The following is a 17,967-nucleotide window of genomic DNA, read 5'->3' as shown; positions in this document are numbered from 1 at the left end:
TATTATGCAAAGTGCAATGGAAGTGGGCAAAAATTGAAAAATTGCTGGTTGAGTTCCTGTACATGTAACGGGTAAAGGTTTCACTAGAGTATGAAGACTTGTTCTGTGAGGAAGGTCTGGCTTTTGCCTGTTAGTTTTTTGACTTGCCACTTGCCATGGAGAAGCAATACTCTGCTCTGTGAGATTCATAATGTAGTTTTCTTGTTCACTTTTGTCAAGAGATACATGTCACATAAAAGGAGGACTTGAGTGCTTGAGTTTGCAAATGTAAGTGTTTTTTCAATGCAGTTGTTACACAAACTATTTTTTTAACTACTAAAGAGTTGCTGAAAGTTGTTCTAGAACTAGCTGGAATTTGTACCAGAAGAGATGCTGTGATAAAGCTGTTAGCACAGCTTTTGGATCAGGTTTTAAGTAGCAGATACTTTCATGGCTATACATCACTTCAGTCTACCTTGAGCCTCAGCTGCTGCTGATGTGATGATTTTGCTGTGCTCTCGCTCCTTGCTCCCAGCTGTTCATTCCTGCCAGCCTGCTTTTGCTTATGTTGATGTTTTGGTGTCACACAGGGAGCTGGATCAAAGACCAGCCCTAATGGGGTACAAAATTTGTTTGTTTTGTTGTTGCTTTTATTCAGCTATTTCAAGAGAGAGGATGGGTTGATGATGAGGAGAAGGAAAAGGAAGCTGTTTTGGCTGGAGCCCATATTTGTTTTCAAATAAAGTGACAGTATCTGCAGCTACAGACTGTAATTCATGTAATCAGTTAATTGCATAGTTAATTTGGCCATCATGTTATATAGCTGCCATTCCACCAAGCAGCAAAAAATCTCTCTAAGCTTTTTGTACTGTCAGGTTCCAGGAGTGTTTCTCATGCGCAGTCAGTTTTGCTATCATCAGGTCACATTGAGTTGTGATTTTGTGTTGAAATTATCTATCAGTCTTGGAAAGTCTTTTCCTGTGAGGTGAAGAAACTGAAAGTAGCTTGCAGTAGAGAGGCTTGCTAAGAAAATGGAAAATGTTAGCCTCAAAGGTCGGTGTTTCAGAAAGCTGAGCACCAAGAGAGTTAGAACACAAAGTTGTGCAATCTTGTCTGTTGCAAGGGAGGCTGATCTCCAGATGTCATAGAAGTTTGTGTATATATCCATCCTCTCAATTCTAATCAATAGAAAGAGAAAACATAAAATAAGTGGGAAAATGTTTGTGTGAGAACGTATTTGAAAAAACACAAGGTTTTGTTTTGCAGATATAGTTTGTCTGCTTTACTGGACTATAATATATTTTACTGGTTTAAAATCATATGTAGGTAGCATTTGTGTCCTTGCTACGGTGATTCCATACATAAATACTGAAGCATGAATCAAATAATATTTGACTTTTCTTTCAGAAAAGCAGAGAAAAAGTGGAATAAGAATGTGAAAGACTGCTGTAATTGCTCTGTTTCTTAAGCACAGGGGCATCACACTGCATCCAAGTTTGAATGGTTTTAGGGGTTTTTTTTGCAGCCACTAGTTCCAGGAAAAATAAGGTTCATAACTACTTAAAGGACATAGTTTTCTTTGCTTGCTTCAGTTATGCTCAGGAAGCATTGAACCCACAGAGAAGCGAAATGGCCCATTTGAAATGCAAAAACTATTTACACGTTCAGTTCTGAGGAAGGTGCTGTCTGGGTGACAGGTGGAAGAGGAAACTGGTAGTGAAACATAAAGTTCTCACTAGTTCAGTTAGGGCCATTTGCGGTAAGAAATGTTATTTTTAGTTCCTGCGGTTATAGCCTCATCCTGTACTTCAGTACTTTCTGATTAATTTGTTTGGAAACACCTGATGTCAGTGTGCGTAAGTTTAAATATGTATCCTGGTGGCTGCTGTATTGCTTTCACTTATGTACAAACAGAAAGATTGAATATGTAATTGATGTGTCACATATTCATCATAAAACAAACCCACTGAATTTGTGTTTTGAATTAATGTTGCCTTTCTTTTAAGGAAGAAGCTTTAACTTGTGGCTTCCTGACCTGTTGATTTGGGTTTGTGCTTTTTAACCACCTTTTCAACACTTCAAATGTCTGACTACTGCAGCTAATAAAAGTTTTCAGATTGTAGAACACTTGTGGCTGCAAGCTGCATCTTTGGTTGAGACATAACAAATATGGAGCCCTACAATATGATGCTCTCTATAACCTGTCTTCCCATCAGTAGGACACTGTCACATGTGTTGTTGAAAGACATAAATTCAGTGCTGGGAGGGAATGGGGAAGAAAAAGAAAAAAAAAGAAAGATCTGGAGATATGAGTTTGGATAGGTTAGATGAGTGTTTTGTGCCTACTGGGTTTTAAAGTATTGGAGAAGTATTTTAAAGTATTGGAAACAACCAGTGCTCTGTGTTAGTTTGGTTAGTAGCAACATATATATTCATTCTTTAGGTTCCTCAGAGGAGGAAATTTCCTTTCTGTTAAACTGGTTTTATTAGGAGAATTCATCTGGGAAACAGAGATGCAGGTTAGTGTATTTTTACTGATTCAGTGTCTTGGTCACTGGTTCATTAAATTTGAGACGGCTGTTTTGTATTGCTTTTGTTTTATACTTTATCATGGCCTTGGACAAGTTTTCAGGTAAAAACTAATAATGCTTGTAATGCACATGTTTCAGTCCTAATGTGTTGTTTCCCTTTAAACAAGATGTAGTGATTGTATGTGTAAATAATTTTGGCTAGCCCCAGCAAAATATGTAAGGGAGATCAGAGCACCTACTTTGGACTCTTAATTGTAGTCAAGGAAGCATAACACCAGTTGTCATGACTCAACAGGAGGGCACAGCAGCTGGTGGGAGTGAGAAGTTGAGAAATGTGTTTCAGGGATTTCACATGTGACTACACTCCAGGATGTATTTTTCTGAGAAGCACCCCCACACCATGCATGGTCAGCACAGATGTTTCTGTGGTTTGGTGGTGAACCAAGTCTGGACACAGATATAACCAAAAACCCTTGGTTTGGCTGGTTGAATTCCTTAGTCCCATCCATCAGCTGGGTACAAAGCCAGGGCAGTACCAGACATGGACTGCGGCTGGAGGTGGTGGGCAGGTCTCAGCAGTTGCTTGAGAGTCTGAGATGTTTTGCTGCCAAACACAGCAAAAGTGAACATGTTGCAGGAGCCTGGATGTGCCTGAGTCCAATGTGGCTTCTAGTTCTTGCTTTCCTTAGTTGTGATCCAGGTTGGAGGCCTGTCTTTTGTCAGATAAGCAGATGCAATGTGCCTCTGTTTATGACTCCTGCAAACACAACAGCTGCCTTAGCTTTTCATAAAAAAGAATAAGCAGGCTCTGGAAGAGGACGTGATGATGATGGTACCTGTTTGACACAATGATTTAAAACTGAGCGAGTGGAAAGAATAGATCCTTTCTCAATTTGAATATGGCTTGTGGTTTTACCATTAGGTGTGGTCTGTAGCAAGTGGGCTGTTTGGCACAGCCTCAGCTTGCCTTGACGCAATCAAGAGCAAAAGGAGGTGCCTGACTTCCCATTGGTAGTTGTGGCTCTTGGATGAGAGCCTTACTCATGGCCCCTTTTCCCTGGACCATTTCTAATATAAGCTTCATAACCCATTCTGAATTCTGTAGAGCCCTTCAGAAGACCAAGTACTTTCTGTAATAGCCTTGGCAGTGCAGTTTATTCCTAGAAAAAGACAGATCCACTGCACTGAAAACTGTCAGCTAATTTTTAGGTGTTCTCCCAAATGTATTGGAGGCAATTAAATAAGCTTTCTGGATTCTGCCTTGTGTCAGTTGAGGCACACAATCACTTTGGGAAATAGTGCCTGTGATTTAATCAAGCTACTTGTCCTTCATTTGATTGAGGCCTTTTCCAGCTTTAACAATTCTGTATTTTCTCTTGTTTAAAAATGAAAAGAACAAGCTAACTTCCACAACCTCTCATGTTTTTAAAACAGAGCCTCCAAAAGATGTTAGATCTTTGCTGGGCATCTGCTCTCTCAATTGAAGAGCAGTGGTTTTAAAACAGGCTTTCTAGTTGTATCAGCACCCAGCTTGCAAATGTGTGCTGTTTTCTCATTTATACAGATCCAGTGTCCGTCTTGCCAATTTGTCTGGTGTTTCAAGTGCCACTCTCCCTGGCATGAAGGCGTTAACTGCAAAGAATACAAGAAGGGAGACAAGCTGTTACGTCACTGGGCCAACGAAATCGAACACGGGCAGAGGAATGCCCAGAAGTGTCCAAAATGCAAGGTGAGCTGCTCTCCCTTGGCTTGCAGGTAGTGGCTTCAAACTGTTGAAATATACATTTTATTTTTTTTTATTTTTTTTAAAATGAGAATTTGTAGCTTCTGCTCAGCATTGGAAATGAAATTCACACTTGCTGTGCAGTTTCTTGTTAATGACCCATTGAGAAAAATAGGTCGGATTTTTTTGCTGGTTCCTGCACTGATTCTGCAGAATGTCTGCAGGTAAAAGAAATATTATGGAAATTACTAAGAAGGGGCTTTGATGTATGCTTAGAATCATAGAAATGTTTGAGTTAATTAATTACAGAATGAATTAATCCTATAATAAAGCTTTAAAGAAATGTAAAGCTTTAGGGAAATACAGTGCCCTTTTTCAGGTTTTCCAGAGAGTTTGAGTATATTCAGTGTCTGAGTAACGCTGGAAATACTCGGTCAACAAGTTAACTAAGGGAAACTGAGTCTTGGCAAAACTGTAATTGTAGGATCAAATGTTACTTCTTCACGAGCTGTACCTCAAGGTGAGACTTCACAGGCCACACCTTGAGTGCTGTGTCCAGTTAGGGGCCCTTCACTTCAAGAAGGATGTTGAGGTGCTGGAGTGAGTCCAGAGGTGGGCAGCAGAGCTGATGAAGGGTCTGGAACAAGTCCTGTGAGGAGTGGTTGAGGTCCCCCCTGAGTCTCCTTTTTAGCCTGGAGAAAAGGAGGCTCAGGGGGGACCTTTTCATTTCCTACAACTGCCCAAAAGGAGGCTGTAGCCAGGTGAGGGTTGGCCTCTTCTCCCAGGCAACCAGTGACAAGACAAGAGGGCGTAGCACCCTGCACCAGGGGAAGTTCAGGCTGGACATCAGGAGGAATTTCCTTGCAGAAAGGATTGTTAAACATTGGAATGGGCTGCCAGGGAGGTGATGGAGTCACCAGCCCTAGAGGTGTTCAAGAAATGACTGGATGTGACTGTGATATGGTTAGGTGGCAAGGTGGTGATCAAAGGTTGAAGTTCATGATCTCAAGGGTCTTTTCCAAACTAGATGATTCTCTGAAGTCTTTCTCATTACTCAACACTGGAATGCAGCTCAACACCCTAAAAATCTCATTGATCCCCTCAAAGAAATGAGAAGTATTTCCCAATACTCAAATGACAGGCAACAACCCTGCATACCCCTGCTGCAGTTGCCCTTACTGAAGGCTGCTCTTAAATTGTTTACTATTTTTTTCACAGCTACCAACAGAGTAGTAGTCAAAGCTGGACTGTTTTGTAGAAAATAGATATTGAATGGGAAGATTTACTTATAAACATACGAAGTATATGTCACACTTTGAGCCTTACACTGTGCAAATACGAAAATGTTCATCAGTTTATTAAGTATCATATTTTGGTCTTTGAGAAAGAAATGCCTGTGATGCCATAGCTTGAAATTGAAAGACTTCAAAACACTGAGGAAAATTGGAAAGCTCTGAAATCAGCATCTGGTTGTTTACCCTTCTTCCTGCACATGTGTGACCTAATAACAGAGTTTTTGCAGCTTGCTTTTTGGTAAGAGTTGTTAGGTTTGAGTCAGTTCTAAAAATGTTCACTTTCTGGGAAGTCTTAAAGTAAAATACTTAGTTCCTTTTTGGAGTGGGAAGAAATATGTGTTTTGATTTTAGTTGTTTGACTTGTGTCCAGGTTCAGGACATGGTTCAGGTTTATGACAATGGAATTATGTAACTTGAAATAAATTGTCCAAAAAATTAATAAAGTGGACCAAGCAAAAAAATATGAATGTGGAAAAACAGGAGTGGTAAGAAGGCAAGATCTTAAGCTGGAAAGAGAACTAAAACTGCTAGGTCTAACATTTAGCCTGAACTTAACCTGAATAAGTTAAATTTTAAAATGCCACGTTTAAATATTCAAGTCTTTTCACCATCTCCAAAAGAAAAGGCTGGATGCTTGAAACTTACAGGGCTTGTTACTAATTCTGAAGCATGAAGTTGCATGAGTTTGGCTGCTAATTTAAAAAATACTTGAGGTTTCTTTTCTTCATCAAAGAAAAATAAAACCTCCTACGTGGTAAGAGGCAGTATGGAAACTTAAGAAACTAGCACAGAAAAAGGACCTCTGTTAAGTCTGTCCTGGTAATGCAACATGTAATTGAATATCGAAGAAGGAATTCAACCTTTTATTAAACTGTGTTGTTACCCTGACTTGATACTTTTTTTCTTCAGAGGTAAAAAAAAGTTTTCTGCCTACAATGTCAAAAATGTTTCTCTCAACATACTGTTTATATTTAGGTCAGATCTATAACCTGCAAGTAATCAAAAGTACCACTTGGCTGGCAGTTAGTTCAAAAAATACATCTTTGAGTAGTTAAAAAAATATATCTTAAGCAGTATTCTTCATCTCATCTTTAGTAGGTGTTTGGCATGTGGGGATAAGCATTCTGACAGGTAACAATTTGAAGTCAGGGGGATTAGATCTAATACTTCTCTGCCTTTCTCTCCCATTCAGCCCTCCCTCCAAAACTTGTATATGAAATAATATTGAATCAGATGGTAATCCTATTTCCAAATAAAATAAATAGTGTCAGAGAAAACAATTAGTAATACAGTATTTGATTTATCCATATTCTAGGTCCACAGAGGCAATGTTTCAGGTGAAAACATACTTTATTTTTAACCTCTTTCATATTTTGGTAGAAAATTTATGGCATCCAAAATTGAAAAACAGATTGCGGGAAAGTCAAATTGTGCCTAAAGATATTATTATTTCACTTTTACACTACAGCTGAAATGAATGGAAGTTAAAGGTAGAAACTTAAGTTAGAGGTACAGTTTCTTTACTGAAGTAATATGTAAATTTACTGTTAACTTCTAAAGTGTGATACTGATTACAGTGTAAACTGTGACCATATTTTACAGATAGCTTCTGGAGATAATTATTTATACACACAGAATTATTTATACACACACTCAGACTCTTTTTAGTTGTACGATGGAGAAATCAAATGCATTATCTTGTCTGGGCATGCAGGTGAGAAAATCTTAACACACTTACAGGGTATGTATATACAGAGGCAGATCCTCAGGCAAATATGAGTATTTCATATCTGTTTGGGTAAGTGATTTGTAAGAACATAATCCTTTGTAATGCAAATATAGCGGGGACTGTTAGATAAGCTTAAACTTGATTACTTTTTCCTGAAGTTGGATACAGCTTTAGTGCATTTAATAGGAAGAGCTTTTATTTACCTGGTCTCTCCAAGATGTGTTTACCTAAGATAATAAAAATGTTACACACTGTCCAAATGCTTAATTTTAGATTCATGTTGTGACTGTGTGTCAGTATGGAAATATGAAAAAATGCTACTTTTTTTAAACTGTATCTTAAATTTATTTTGACTTTTTTTTTTTTTTTAATAGAGCCTTTTCCAAATTTACTATACACTATTTTGAGAGTCAGTTTAGACCATTTTTCTCAACAAGATGTGTCCAAAAAGTGCTGGTCTTGTTCTAGAACAAGTTGGCTAAGAAGTGCAAATTTGCTGCATGTTACTGGATGCCATTTGCCAAAATCTATAACATTACTTGTCTTTCCTCAGTATGGTTTTAAGGGGTTATTTTTTACAATTTCTTGGTATGTTTATAACAAAGTGCTTTTCTTTCCACGAGTGTTTTTACAATACAGCAAACCAAGGAAATACTCCATGTTGGTGTTACCTTAGCACAGATTTCAAATGCAGAACTATCTGAGGAAACACCGCATAGCAGCTCCATCTTAGAAGGTTTTGAACAGCAGCAGAAATTTAAGAAGCATGTCAATGCAAATAAAGAAGTGTGTACTTATTATCTGTTCTGATTCATATAAGCATTATCAAATAATTCAAGGCATAGTTTTTGGAAGCACTCTGCCTTAACTAATTAATCGTCAGCCTCTGGAGGGAGGAGAGTCTTTATTTGTATACAAAGGGATAAAGTTGTGCAGGTTTTCTTTAGGGGTAGAATAGATGTAGCCAGTTATCCTCAGAACTCTTGGCAGTGATTTTTCTAGAAGATTTCTATGAGAGGGCATGTAACATGTAGGGGGAGTAAAATGAGGGTCTGAAATAGCCACTGTGCTACTGCAGTTGTCTACTTAAGACTCTAAACTGGATGTGTTTGCCCTTGGTGTGTAGTTTTCACTCCTGTTGTTCTGGAAGTTATTGTTGGGTTTCTGAACAGCTAAACCTTCCCCTGTAAGGTGAGTGTACACCTTTAGTTTTGAACAAGCCGTGGGTGAGGGATGAAGCCTGTAGCTTTGACTGAATGCATGGAGGCAGAAACTGGGCTTGCAGTTACCGTGCTGCAGGGGACCCTGCAGCCACATGGCACTGGGCCCCGCAGGGCCGCAGCTTCCCACAGCCAGCGGCATTCCCGGCCCTGTGCATTCCCCCGGCTGTGCCGTGGCGCTGTCAGTGGAGCAGGAACACTCGTGATAGATATCTGAGCCATCGGCGATTGCTTTCTCAACCTATAGATTTGTAATCCATCTCTGTCAGTGGATTATCTGCAGGGCACGGAGTCATGCCCATGTGAACCGGAGATGAAGTTGATCTGCTGAGATGTCATGTCTTAGGTTTGAAAGCAGCCTGACCAAATGGTACAAAGTTCACCTGGCATTGTCAGTCTGCAAAACATGTGATAGGGAGTCCAGCCCTGCATCTAAGGTTTGTGGGGGTTTTTACTTTGTTTTTTTAATCAAGTCTTTACTCACTGGAAAAAAGGAAAGTTTTTGCAATAAAAAGGTATAGGCGAGTACAGCCGGTTGTTCCAGATTTACAGCATTTGAAAGTGGTTATATGTGCAGATGAGTATTGACTAAAATATTTTTATGGTTTGCTTTTTGAAGAAGCAAACATGAAGTGCATGTGGTTACAGTTGTTGTCTGTAAGAAAATAAATCCTTATCAGCTTCTTTTATGTTTCAAGAGGACAGTATGTCTGGAGAATTTAGGGCAGAAATAAGTAGATTGACAAACTGCTCAGGAGTAATGCATGACTTAACTGGAGCTGGGAGGCTCCTAGGCATGGGTAGAAGGATGGCAGGCAGTTTCTATGAAGTGGTTATTTCTGAAAGATATGAACAGTAGAACATAAAAGGCTATTGCTAGCATGTCCTTGAAGTTCTTACTACCAATAAAAATTAACTTATTTTTGAAATGTGAAGTAATTTTGGTTTGCATTTAGGATTTTTATAGAGTCCAGGATTATAAAGAATTACAAGGATGAATGGTAACTTAATTGGGTTCATACATTAGAGAAGAGAGAGGAGACTTCAACAGTCTTAATTCAAAAAGAGAATAAAGCAACCAGTTAATTCTCATTAGTCACAAAATCTAGTTCCCTCATTTACGTTTTTAAGATAGAATCAGCAGATGAGGACAATTACCCTTTAAATTACGAAAGTCTGTAATAGTTGCTGTGTGAGATTGTCCCTTGAAAAATTAATTAAAAATAAATTTTAAAGTTAATTTGTCAAAACACTTTAAGTTGCTATTAAAATTCCTTCATTTCAGCTCAAGTTAATCTGAGAAATTACAGTAAATAAACAATGGCTCCATAAGTGGGGTCAACATATTTTTTCACATGTAACCTGAGATGTAAAAAGTTGAACTGACAATGTAATGTCCCTTTTTTTTTAAAAAAAAAAAAAAAAGTTTATATCTTTTTAAGTTATGCTTCTTGGGTAGATTTCTCTTTCCACTTTGCCTGCTGTCAGTGCTTAACTGTGAAAGTTTTGAAGTCAGGGGGCTTATAAAGCTCGTCAGCAATGGTGTTTATTCAGGTGCTTTTGGAAAACAGACACCTGTAATACAACAGAATTCCTAGGGGTAGGGGAGGGTGTTTGCTTGATCAGACAAATTTTAAGTCTACTAGAATACTTGCCCATTAGAAAGCATTGTTTTTAATAGCACAGTTCTATCTTTTGTGAATGTCTTTGCCCTCTTTTGTATAAAAGCAGCATTTGAAAGCGTAGAAATGCAAATCCTGAGATCACTACTGTCCTAGTTTAGGGCAAATCAAGAAGGAAAACTCCAAGTGAGAAATGCCCCTCCCCACTAACTGCTCCGGGAAAGGGAAAAAAAAAAAAAAAAAAAAAATTCCATGGAGAGGAGTGGAAAAAGCTGTTTATTTAACAGAAATTGAGTAATATTAAATAATAAAACCTCTTGCTGTTCGATGGGATGGCAAATCTAGGAAGAAAAGTCCTTTTCATGTGGTGTAGCTCGGCTCACTCAGGTTCTTATCAGTTCCTCCGGCGCTGGAAAGTGCCGAGGCCCAGGCCCCGGTGGGCCACAGGCGTGAGCTCCCGGGGTTAGGCTGGGTGTTCAGTCCAGAGCAGGCTTGCACAGATCCAAGAAAAAGGGAAAAAACAAAGGTCCAAGGAACTCCTCTGCCTCAGCTAGCTAAAACTAACTAAAAGCCAGAGAGAAGCTCTGTCCCGCTGTCTGTCCGTGCTGCAGACACCACAGTCCAGAGCCGGGATGTGGGGGAGTGATGTTTTCCTTAACACACTGTGCACTTCTTCTTCCCCCTCTCTTGCTCTCAAAGCCAGTCTTAAAGGTGCAGAACTTAATATATAACATAAACCAGACGATTGGGGATACCAGTATCATAAAGTCACCCCAGGACAACTACTGTGGCACAGGGATGCTGGCAAGTGTATCTGGAACTACTGTTACCTTTGTAACTCTTTTACCAGGACTACTGCAGGTGGAAAACACCACTTTGTTACATGTATAAAGAGCCAGTTTCAGTAGATGTTTGGGTGAGCAAAGTGAGTGCCCAGATCACCCCAATCAATACCAAAGAACAAATGCATGTGACCCTCTCAAGAATGTTGGATAGCCCAGGAGTCATGAGCTTCTCTGGAGCTTCCTGAGCTTTCAGTGTCTCTGGCTTGTAGGGTCACCAAGTCGTTGTGCCATGTCTTTGCCTGTACCTCCCCGCAAAAAAAAAATATGTGTAGGTAAATATAAGAGTTTCAGGAGGCACGGATTTATCTGTTGCAATTTTCAACAGGTGAAGCTCAAATTGTATGTAATGGAAAGAAGTATTCCCAGGGAGGATGGTGAAGCATGGTGATTGCTCAAAGAGGCTGTGACATACCCATGCTTGGAAATTTTTTAAATCTAGTGGGATGAGACCTGAAGCAACTTGATCTAGCTGTAGTTATCCCAGCTTGGAGTTAGGGGTTAAAATAGATGACCTTTGAGCATCACTTGCAACCTCAGTTATTAGGCTATCTACCATTCCACTGTGGAATGTGGTCTTTGAATGCAGGATGAGGAACTATTTATGCAGGCAATCAGTAGAAAGATGGCTGTAGAACTGGGGCAGCCCTGTTTGATGCTGTACTGTGGGTATCATGAAAGCTTGGTATGATTTTTTTATTCCACATACAGTTTTATAGTTTGTGGATATTTCTTTTTCCTGAAGAGTGAAAAAGCATCCATACTTCTCAAATCACGCACTGTAACAGCAGTGTCTCTCTGGTGTTTATTACAAAATGCCAAATCAATTTGTGATGGAAAAGGGAGTGGAGCCACAGGTGGCCTAAGAAGGAAACCCATCTGTGGAGGGGTCAAACAGAGTTCATAACTATATTCACTGTGTTGCTTTTATTTTTTATAAAGTTTGGTGCTAACACGTTTACCTCAGCAATAAAACCAAAATTTCAGTAGGGGCAAGTATTCTCATCTGATATGAAGAGTATTTAAACAAAACAGGAGGATTAAGTAGGAAATGGGAATCTGGAAACAATAGAACTCACATTTAATGCTCTGAAACATGCCTCAGAAAACCGTTATTGTCTTAAGCCAGCTGTAGTATTAATTAATGCAAATACTGATTTAGCAGGGGAAACTTGCAGCTTCTTTCATCTGGCACATGAACTGCCCCTGGTAGTGGCCACTTTCCTGTGCTTAGGAAGGAGGGAAAAATAATATTTATTTTTTTTCCTTCTGCTCATACAGATCCACATCCAGAGAACCGAAGGGTGTGACCACATGACCTGTTCACAGTGTAACACTAATTTCTGTTACCGTTGTGGGGAGAGATACCGCCAGCTCCGCTTCTTTGGAGATCACACGTCAAACCTCAGTATCTTTGGATGCAAATACCGCTACCTCCCCGAGAGACCACATTTAAGGAGATTAGTGCGAGGCTCTGTCTGTGGTGAGTGGATTAATGCTCCTTGTGGAGAGCTGCACAATGAAGTGATTGGGGGGGGATAGGGCAATTACAGTTAAATTAAAACTAGTGGTTTAAAGGATTGGATGGGCAACTTGTTTTTCAGTTATTCGGAAGGTGGCCTATTAAGTATGTTTAAGTATATGGCATTTTCCCTTTTTAGATGAACTGTGTATGATTAAGTATTGTGTCCTCATCTGATAGCTTTTTTCCTAATTTTTTTTTTAATAATACATAAGCAAACTGAAAGAGTGCTGTCAATATGCATGTCACTGGCTGTGTTCTTTATTCTGAAGGTATATTGGAGAAATGGCTCAGAGGAGGAACCTTAATTAAATTTACCTTGGTGTAAGTCTTTGAATAAAGTGCTCTTTGGATTTGAACCTGATCTGAGTTAAAAACTCAAGGTTTTCCCATATAAATAGGAGGGCACTACTTTAACTGTTAGCTTTAGTTCAGATAAAAATCAGCTTGAAACAAAATACAACTTATATACATTAATTTTGCTCACAAAAGTATGATACCAAAAATGTCTTTTTATTAAACAAAAAGGCACTAGTAATTTGCTTTTGAGCCAGGTAGATATCTGTCTCAACGTACAGAAGCACAAGATAATAAAGTAGACTATTATATTATGTGATGTCTTTCATATATGTAAAGTTCATTGTAGTGAATTTACAGCATGTGATGTGACCTATGTTACAGGAAATAGATGTATTAACTGTCAAAAACTGGGAACCTATCAAGGAAAATAGAACTTTTCATACTTTGAATGAAGGCATAAAAAATGGAGATGACTTGTAGTTCCCCTAGGATTAGGAAATGCTTTGAGCTTGATTGTAGGGGTAAAGGCAAGAGATAGAACATATGGGGGAAAAGCAGACCTGAGGTGAAAACATTACTCCTGAGCCAGACATGTTCCAGCAAGAAAACTAGGTGGTTTCCAGAGTAATGTAAGAATTGACATACAAACTCATAGACCTGGTAATAAAAATGCCAGTCTCGCTGCTCTGCACTGTGGCAGGTGCACAAACCTGGAATGCTTGTTTTAAACAAGTGACAATGTGTCATCCAAGCCCATTAGTTTGATCTCAGGGGCTTGCAAGGCTTTGGTAACCAACTTTGAGAGAAGTGATTTAAAGATTCAGAAACAGCTAGAAAGGAGATGAAAATTGAAAAGGATTGGAGGTGCCTACTCTGAAACATTTGGTAGAGATGAATGAACACGTGAGAAGATCTTGTCTAGATGAAAGATAGTGCTGGCATTAGGGCACATGAATATAAACATTCATTAATAAATTTAGGCTTAAACTTCAAGAACTGTTTCAAAGCACTTAGTAAGATTTCAGACGGGCTTTTTAGTAATAGTAAGCTGTTTTTAAATAGATCTTGTTATATTTGGTGTAATTAGTCTCTGCTGTAGCAACAGATTGTTCTCTGAGACATTACCAGGTCAGTGCTGCTCACATGCAGAATCATGGTAACCTTATTAGAAACATAAAATAGTTTGGGCTGAGAGGGACCTTTAAAGGCCGCTTGCATTGAGCAGGGGCATCTTCAACTAAATCAGGTTGCCCAGAGACTTGTTCAGCCTGGCCTTGGATATTAAAGCTCTATGGCAGATATGTGCTCATATTTATAAGGTCACGCATAGAGAAGGTATAAGATATTTTTATTTTCATCTCCTATTTGCAAGTGTACTTGTGGTTTGCATTGATTAATAAACCAAGAAAGATTAGCAAAGCTCAAAGCCTCAGATTATATTTCTTTTAAGGTTTTTTTTTTATTACAAATTTCTCTCCAAAACTTCCTCTGACATATAATGTGATTTCTCACAAGAATGGTCCTCATCTGAATAGAGACAGAGGTATCTGACACTGTCAGCACCTGTAGTAATTGCCCACATTTTTACAATAGCTTGTTAACACTCAAGTTGACAATAATTCAAAGAATTATTCATCAGTACTTAGGACCCTAAATCTGTCATCGTTACAGCTCTAGATCTGAATATTGATCTTTATTGGACTTTATGAATAACTACCAAAATACTCCAGAGATCTAACAGAACTCACATGTGAAAATAAAAAATTTAAATCTTCAGAAATTTGCATCAGATTTGAATTTGGGAATTAAGCTCACAGCTCTTCTTCCATTGCAGTAGATTTTGACTATGACTTGCATGTATGGGCCAGTCTAGGTTTTTGTACTTTTTTCCACACAAGTGCACATGTGGATTTTCACATCTGTTTTTAGAAATGCATTATATTGCTGTAAGACTGTACCTCCTGGCCTTTAGAAGAAGGTATAATTACAAACTGTGATACAGTTTACTTGTGGATTCTGCCACTTTAAATGCTGGAAATTTGCTAGTGTCATCTATCTTTTTAAAACAGAATTCAGCAGAATTGATCTGTGGCTGTTAATTTGGCTTGTATAAAGGTCTGCCTAGTGAGTCTGTCCCCAGAAATGGTCAGTTAGAAATAAGATCTCACTCCCTGTTTGTTTCCAGTAATCATTGCTTTAGATGCTTTCTCAGTAAGGTTTGTATCTGAACCTTTGATTTATAACCCTCAGTGAATGGATCCTTCACTAGTTTTAACAGTTTTTGAATTTTGGCTTCCACAACATTTCTGGTAGAGGCTCTAGGATTTCACTATGTCATGTAGAGAAAGTCCTGTTGTTTTTTTATTATTTATTTATCCTATTTTACTATTTTTATTTATCCTAATAATTTCATTGGCTACTTTTGTTATCATGAAATTGAGTAAATAATAATTGCTTGCTGGCCTTTTCATATCATTCTTTTATGGACTGTCCGTCAGATTCGACTTTGTCATGATATTTGTTTTCTTTTTTTTGTATTTTATGTGTTGAGCACAAGCTTACTAGTCTTAATCACTTACGATCAAATTTAAAACCCCAAAATGTTGAATTCCAGTTGGGGATCAAGCCCAGGCTCAGGAAGGTCCCAGTAAATATAAATATGTAAATACCTTATCAGGCATGAGAGGAGCATTATCATCAACAGGTGTTACTGCACAAGCCTGGGTTTTGATTCTGTTCTGAAAGTCAGCAGAAGAGATGGTAGCAGAGATGCCATTAAAAGCATAGCCTCTTACCATGTAGTAAGAAGCAAAGGCTGGATTTCCTGTAGAAAAACACCTCTGCAAGTTAGCTGAGTAGTGGAAATTAAAGGAATGCTATCTTGGCTATCTGTGGGAGACTGGTGAGGTGTTGCTAGATATGTGGGGGTTTTGTATGACTTCATTTTATTGCTATGGAGAAGAAATACTTTAATAAATGTGACTTTGTAGCTATGTGGAGTGAAATCTGGCTAGGTGGAATGTCTCCAAAGATCACCACATGGCAGGCTGCCATGCTGTCATGATTTCTGTTGAGAAGCAAGTGCATACAGTCACAAACTGCTCTGCAGTAAAAATAGGGGAAAAGCTTTTATGGCACCATAAGTTTGAACATACTTTTCTTCATAAACCAGCGGTTATGTAAAGATAATGTTATGTAAGAGCAATAGTAATCACAGGGAGAAACCTGGGAGCAAAAGTGATGTCTGACATTTCTCTCCCTTCTTTAGCCAGCATGTTTTTTAGAGAAACTGTCCTGTGACCAGTACAGTCAACTGCAATTGTTCTTACTCTTCCATCCCAGCAGACTTAGAGATTTCATTCTCATTACAATTGTTTGGCTGAATTGTTGAAAGCAGAATGGTTGGTTATAACTGGAGTCTGTGGTGAATTATATAGGAAGGAAAAGTGTACTTAAGTGTACTCAAGACACCACTGGGATACCACCTGGATTCAGTTGATGAATTGTATTCAAAATCAATTGCTAGGTACTTCATGGATCTGTAACAAGACACAAGATGTAGTGAAGCTATTCAAGCAAATTAATATTTCTTGCCTGGTAACCAGCATTTCAGATGGGATTCTAAAAGCAGGATGTTTTCAGATCTGACTGATGTTTACTCCTGTCACAAGCATAGCACAAGGTTCGCTACATGTAAGCATGGCTCTGAGCCTCACAGAAGACAGCATACAATTCTGTGATCTAACCTTCATTAGTAACTTCATATTTTAGTTGGTCTGACTTGTAAGAAGTTGTCTCTATGTGCTTGATAAGACTCTTTAAATACAAATGCAGACTTTGATTAGAACTTACGTCTACATAGATTCTGCTGTTTTGATTTGAAGCAGACATTTTTATTGTCTCTGCTTAAACTATTATGATAGTTAGACTTAAAAGGTAAAATTTAGTATTTCTCATATGTTAGTGATTAAATCTGTTTTATAAAACTAATTTATGAATTTTTTATGTGGCAAAGAATTCTCTAAGGATATATGGGGGTTTGAATATATTATCCTATAACCTGTAACTAAACCCAAAATTAGGCAAGGAAAAAGTATTCCCTCATGTTTCCTGAAATACTTTGTTATTTTGCAGAAAAATGTAGTTCTCTATATTACAAATAAGGCAACCTCTCTGAGACACCTGCAAATACAGTTGTTATACAGCCACAATTGTCTACATCTTCATGCTGGACTATCCAGTAGGGAAATTGTTTTCCCATTAATTTGAGTGCAATTGTAAAAAGGTTCTATTTCAATTTCTTTTTGTTAAGTTACCCATAAAACTAGCTTTGGATAACAGCAAACTGGCTGTCATAACCTACTGCTGAGATCACCACATGGGCTAATGACCCAAGATTTTATTCAGCTCTGAAGCAGGTGTTACATTTGCTCTCTGTGCTCTGTGTCGGAGGTAGCAGATGTAGGACAGTGTAGCGCCTGCAGCAAGCATCCTTAGTCTCAGTGACATTTCTTGGTGTGTCGTGATTCTCTCCATGATTAAGAGCCTCACAATCCTTTGAACGATTACAAATGATGTTTGTCAAACTGGAATTGGATATAAAGTAGTTTTAAATTCTGACATGTAAAACTGAGCATTTTGTAGTTGTTTTGTAGAATGCAGATAAAAATTATTGAAGCAAATAATCCATTACCTACTATTTCGCATGTGATTGCTGCTCTTTGTACTCTTGCTGATGGCAGCATTTGCAAGCCTTGTCACCTTTTGTTGTTTGTTAGTTTTAGTGGACAAATATAAGGAAATAGTAAAGATTTAAATGTGACAAATATACAAGTAGAAAAAGTATTTGTTTTGAAATTTGATCTTTAAAAATAATGCATTGATAATCAAAAGAAGATACAGTCTCATGATGATGAAAAGTCATTTTTTTCTATAAGATCTTGTAACTACACAATACTTGTAACTTCATATTCACAGACAGAAGGAAAGACATTACTCATGCTTTATTTCAGCTCTGAGTTTGTTAAATATAAGTAAACAAATTCTTGAATTAGCTCAGGAACTGTTCTTTGTGTCTGAAAAGAAGTTATTCCGATTAAAGGCTAGCTCAGCTGTTCCCATAGACTCTGTTCCTGCATACTCAGTCACTAGCTCAGTGATTTAAGTTTTTAATAATTTTGGTACCAAACATCACAATTTTCTAG

At 38.2% G+C, this 17,967-nt stretch overlaps 1 protein-coding gene across 1 annotated transcript in view; it reads left to right on the top strand.

The window, feature by feature from the left end:
- RNF217 (ring finger protein 217) overlaps positions 1-17,967 on the top strand; it is a 65,471-nt gene that overhangs the window by 34,361 nt on the left and 13,143 nt on the right. The window contains exons 4-5 of the mRNA XM_033512925.1: positions 4,075-4,239; positions 12,223-12,424. Of these exons, the coding sequence (XP_033368816.1) occupies positions 4,075-4,239; positions 12,223-12,424 (367 nt within the window). The remainder of the gene's footprint in view (positions 1-4,074; positions 4,240-12,222; positions 12,425-17,967) is intronic.

The sequence above is a fragment of the Parus major genome, chromosome 3 (assembly GCF_001522545.3).
Source record: "Parus major isolate Abel chromosome 3, Parus_major1.1, whole genome shotgun sequence".
In the NCBI taxonomy this organism is placed as follows: Eukaryota; Metazoa; Chordata; class Aves; order Passeriformes; family Paridae; genus Parus; species Parus major.
Note: the sequence above shows the minus strand (reverse complement) of the source record. Positions and strands in the feature narration are given on the sequence as shown.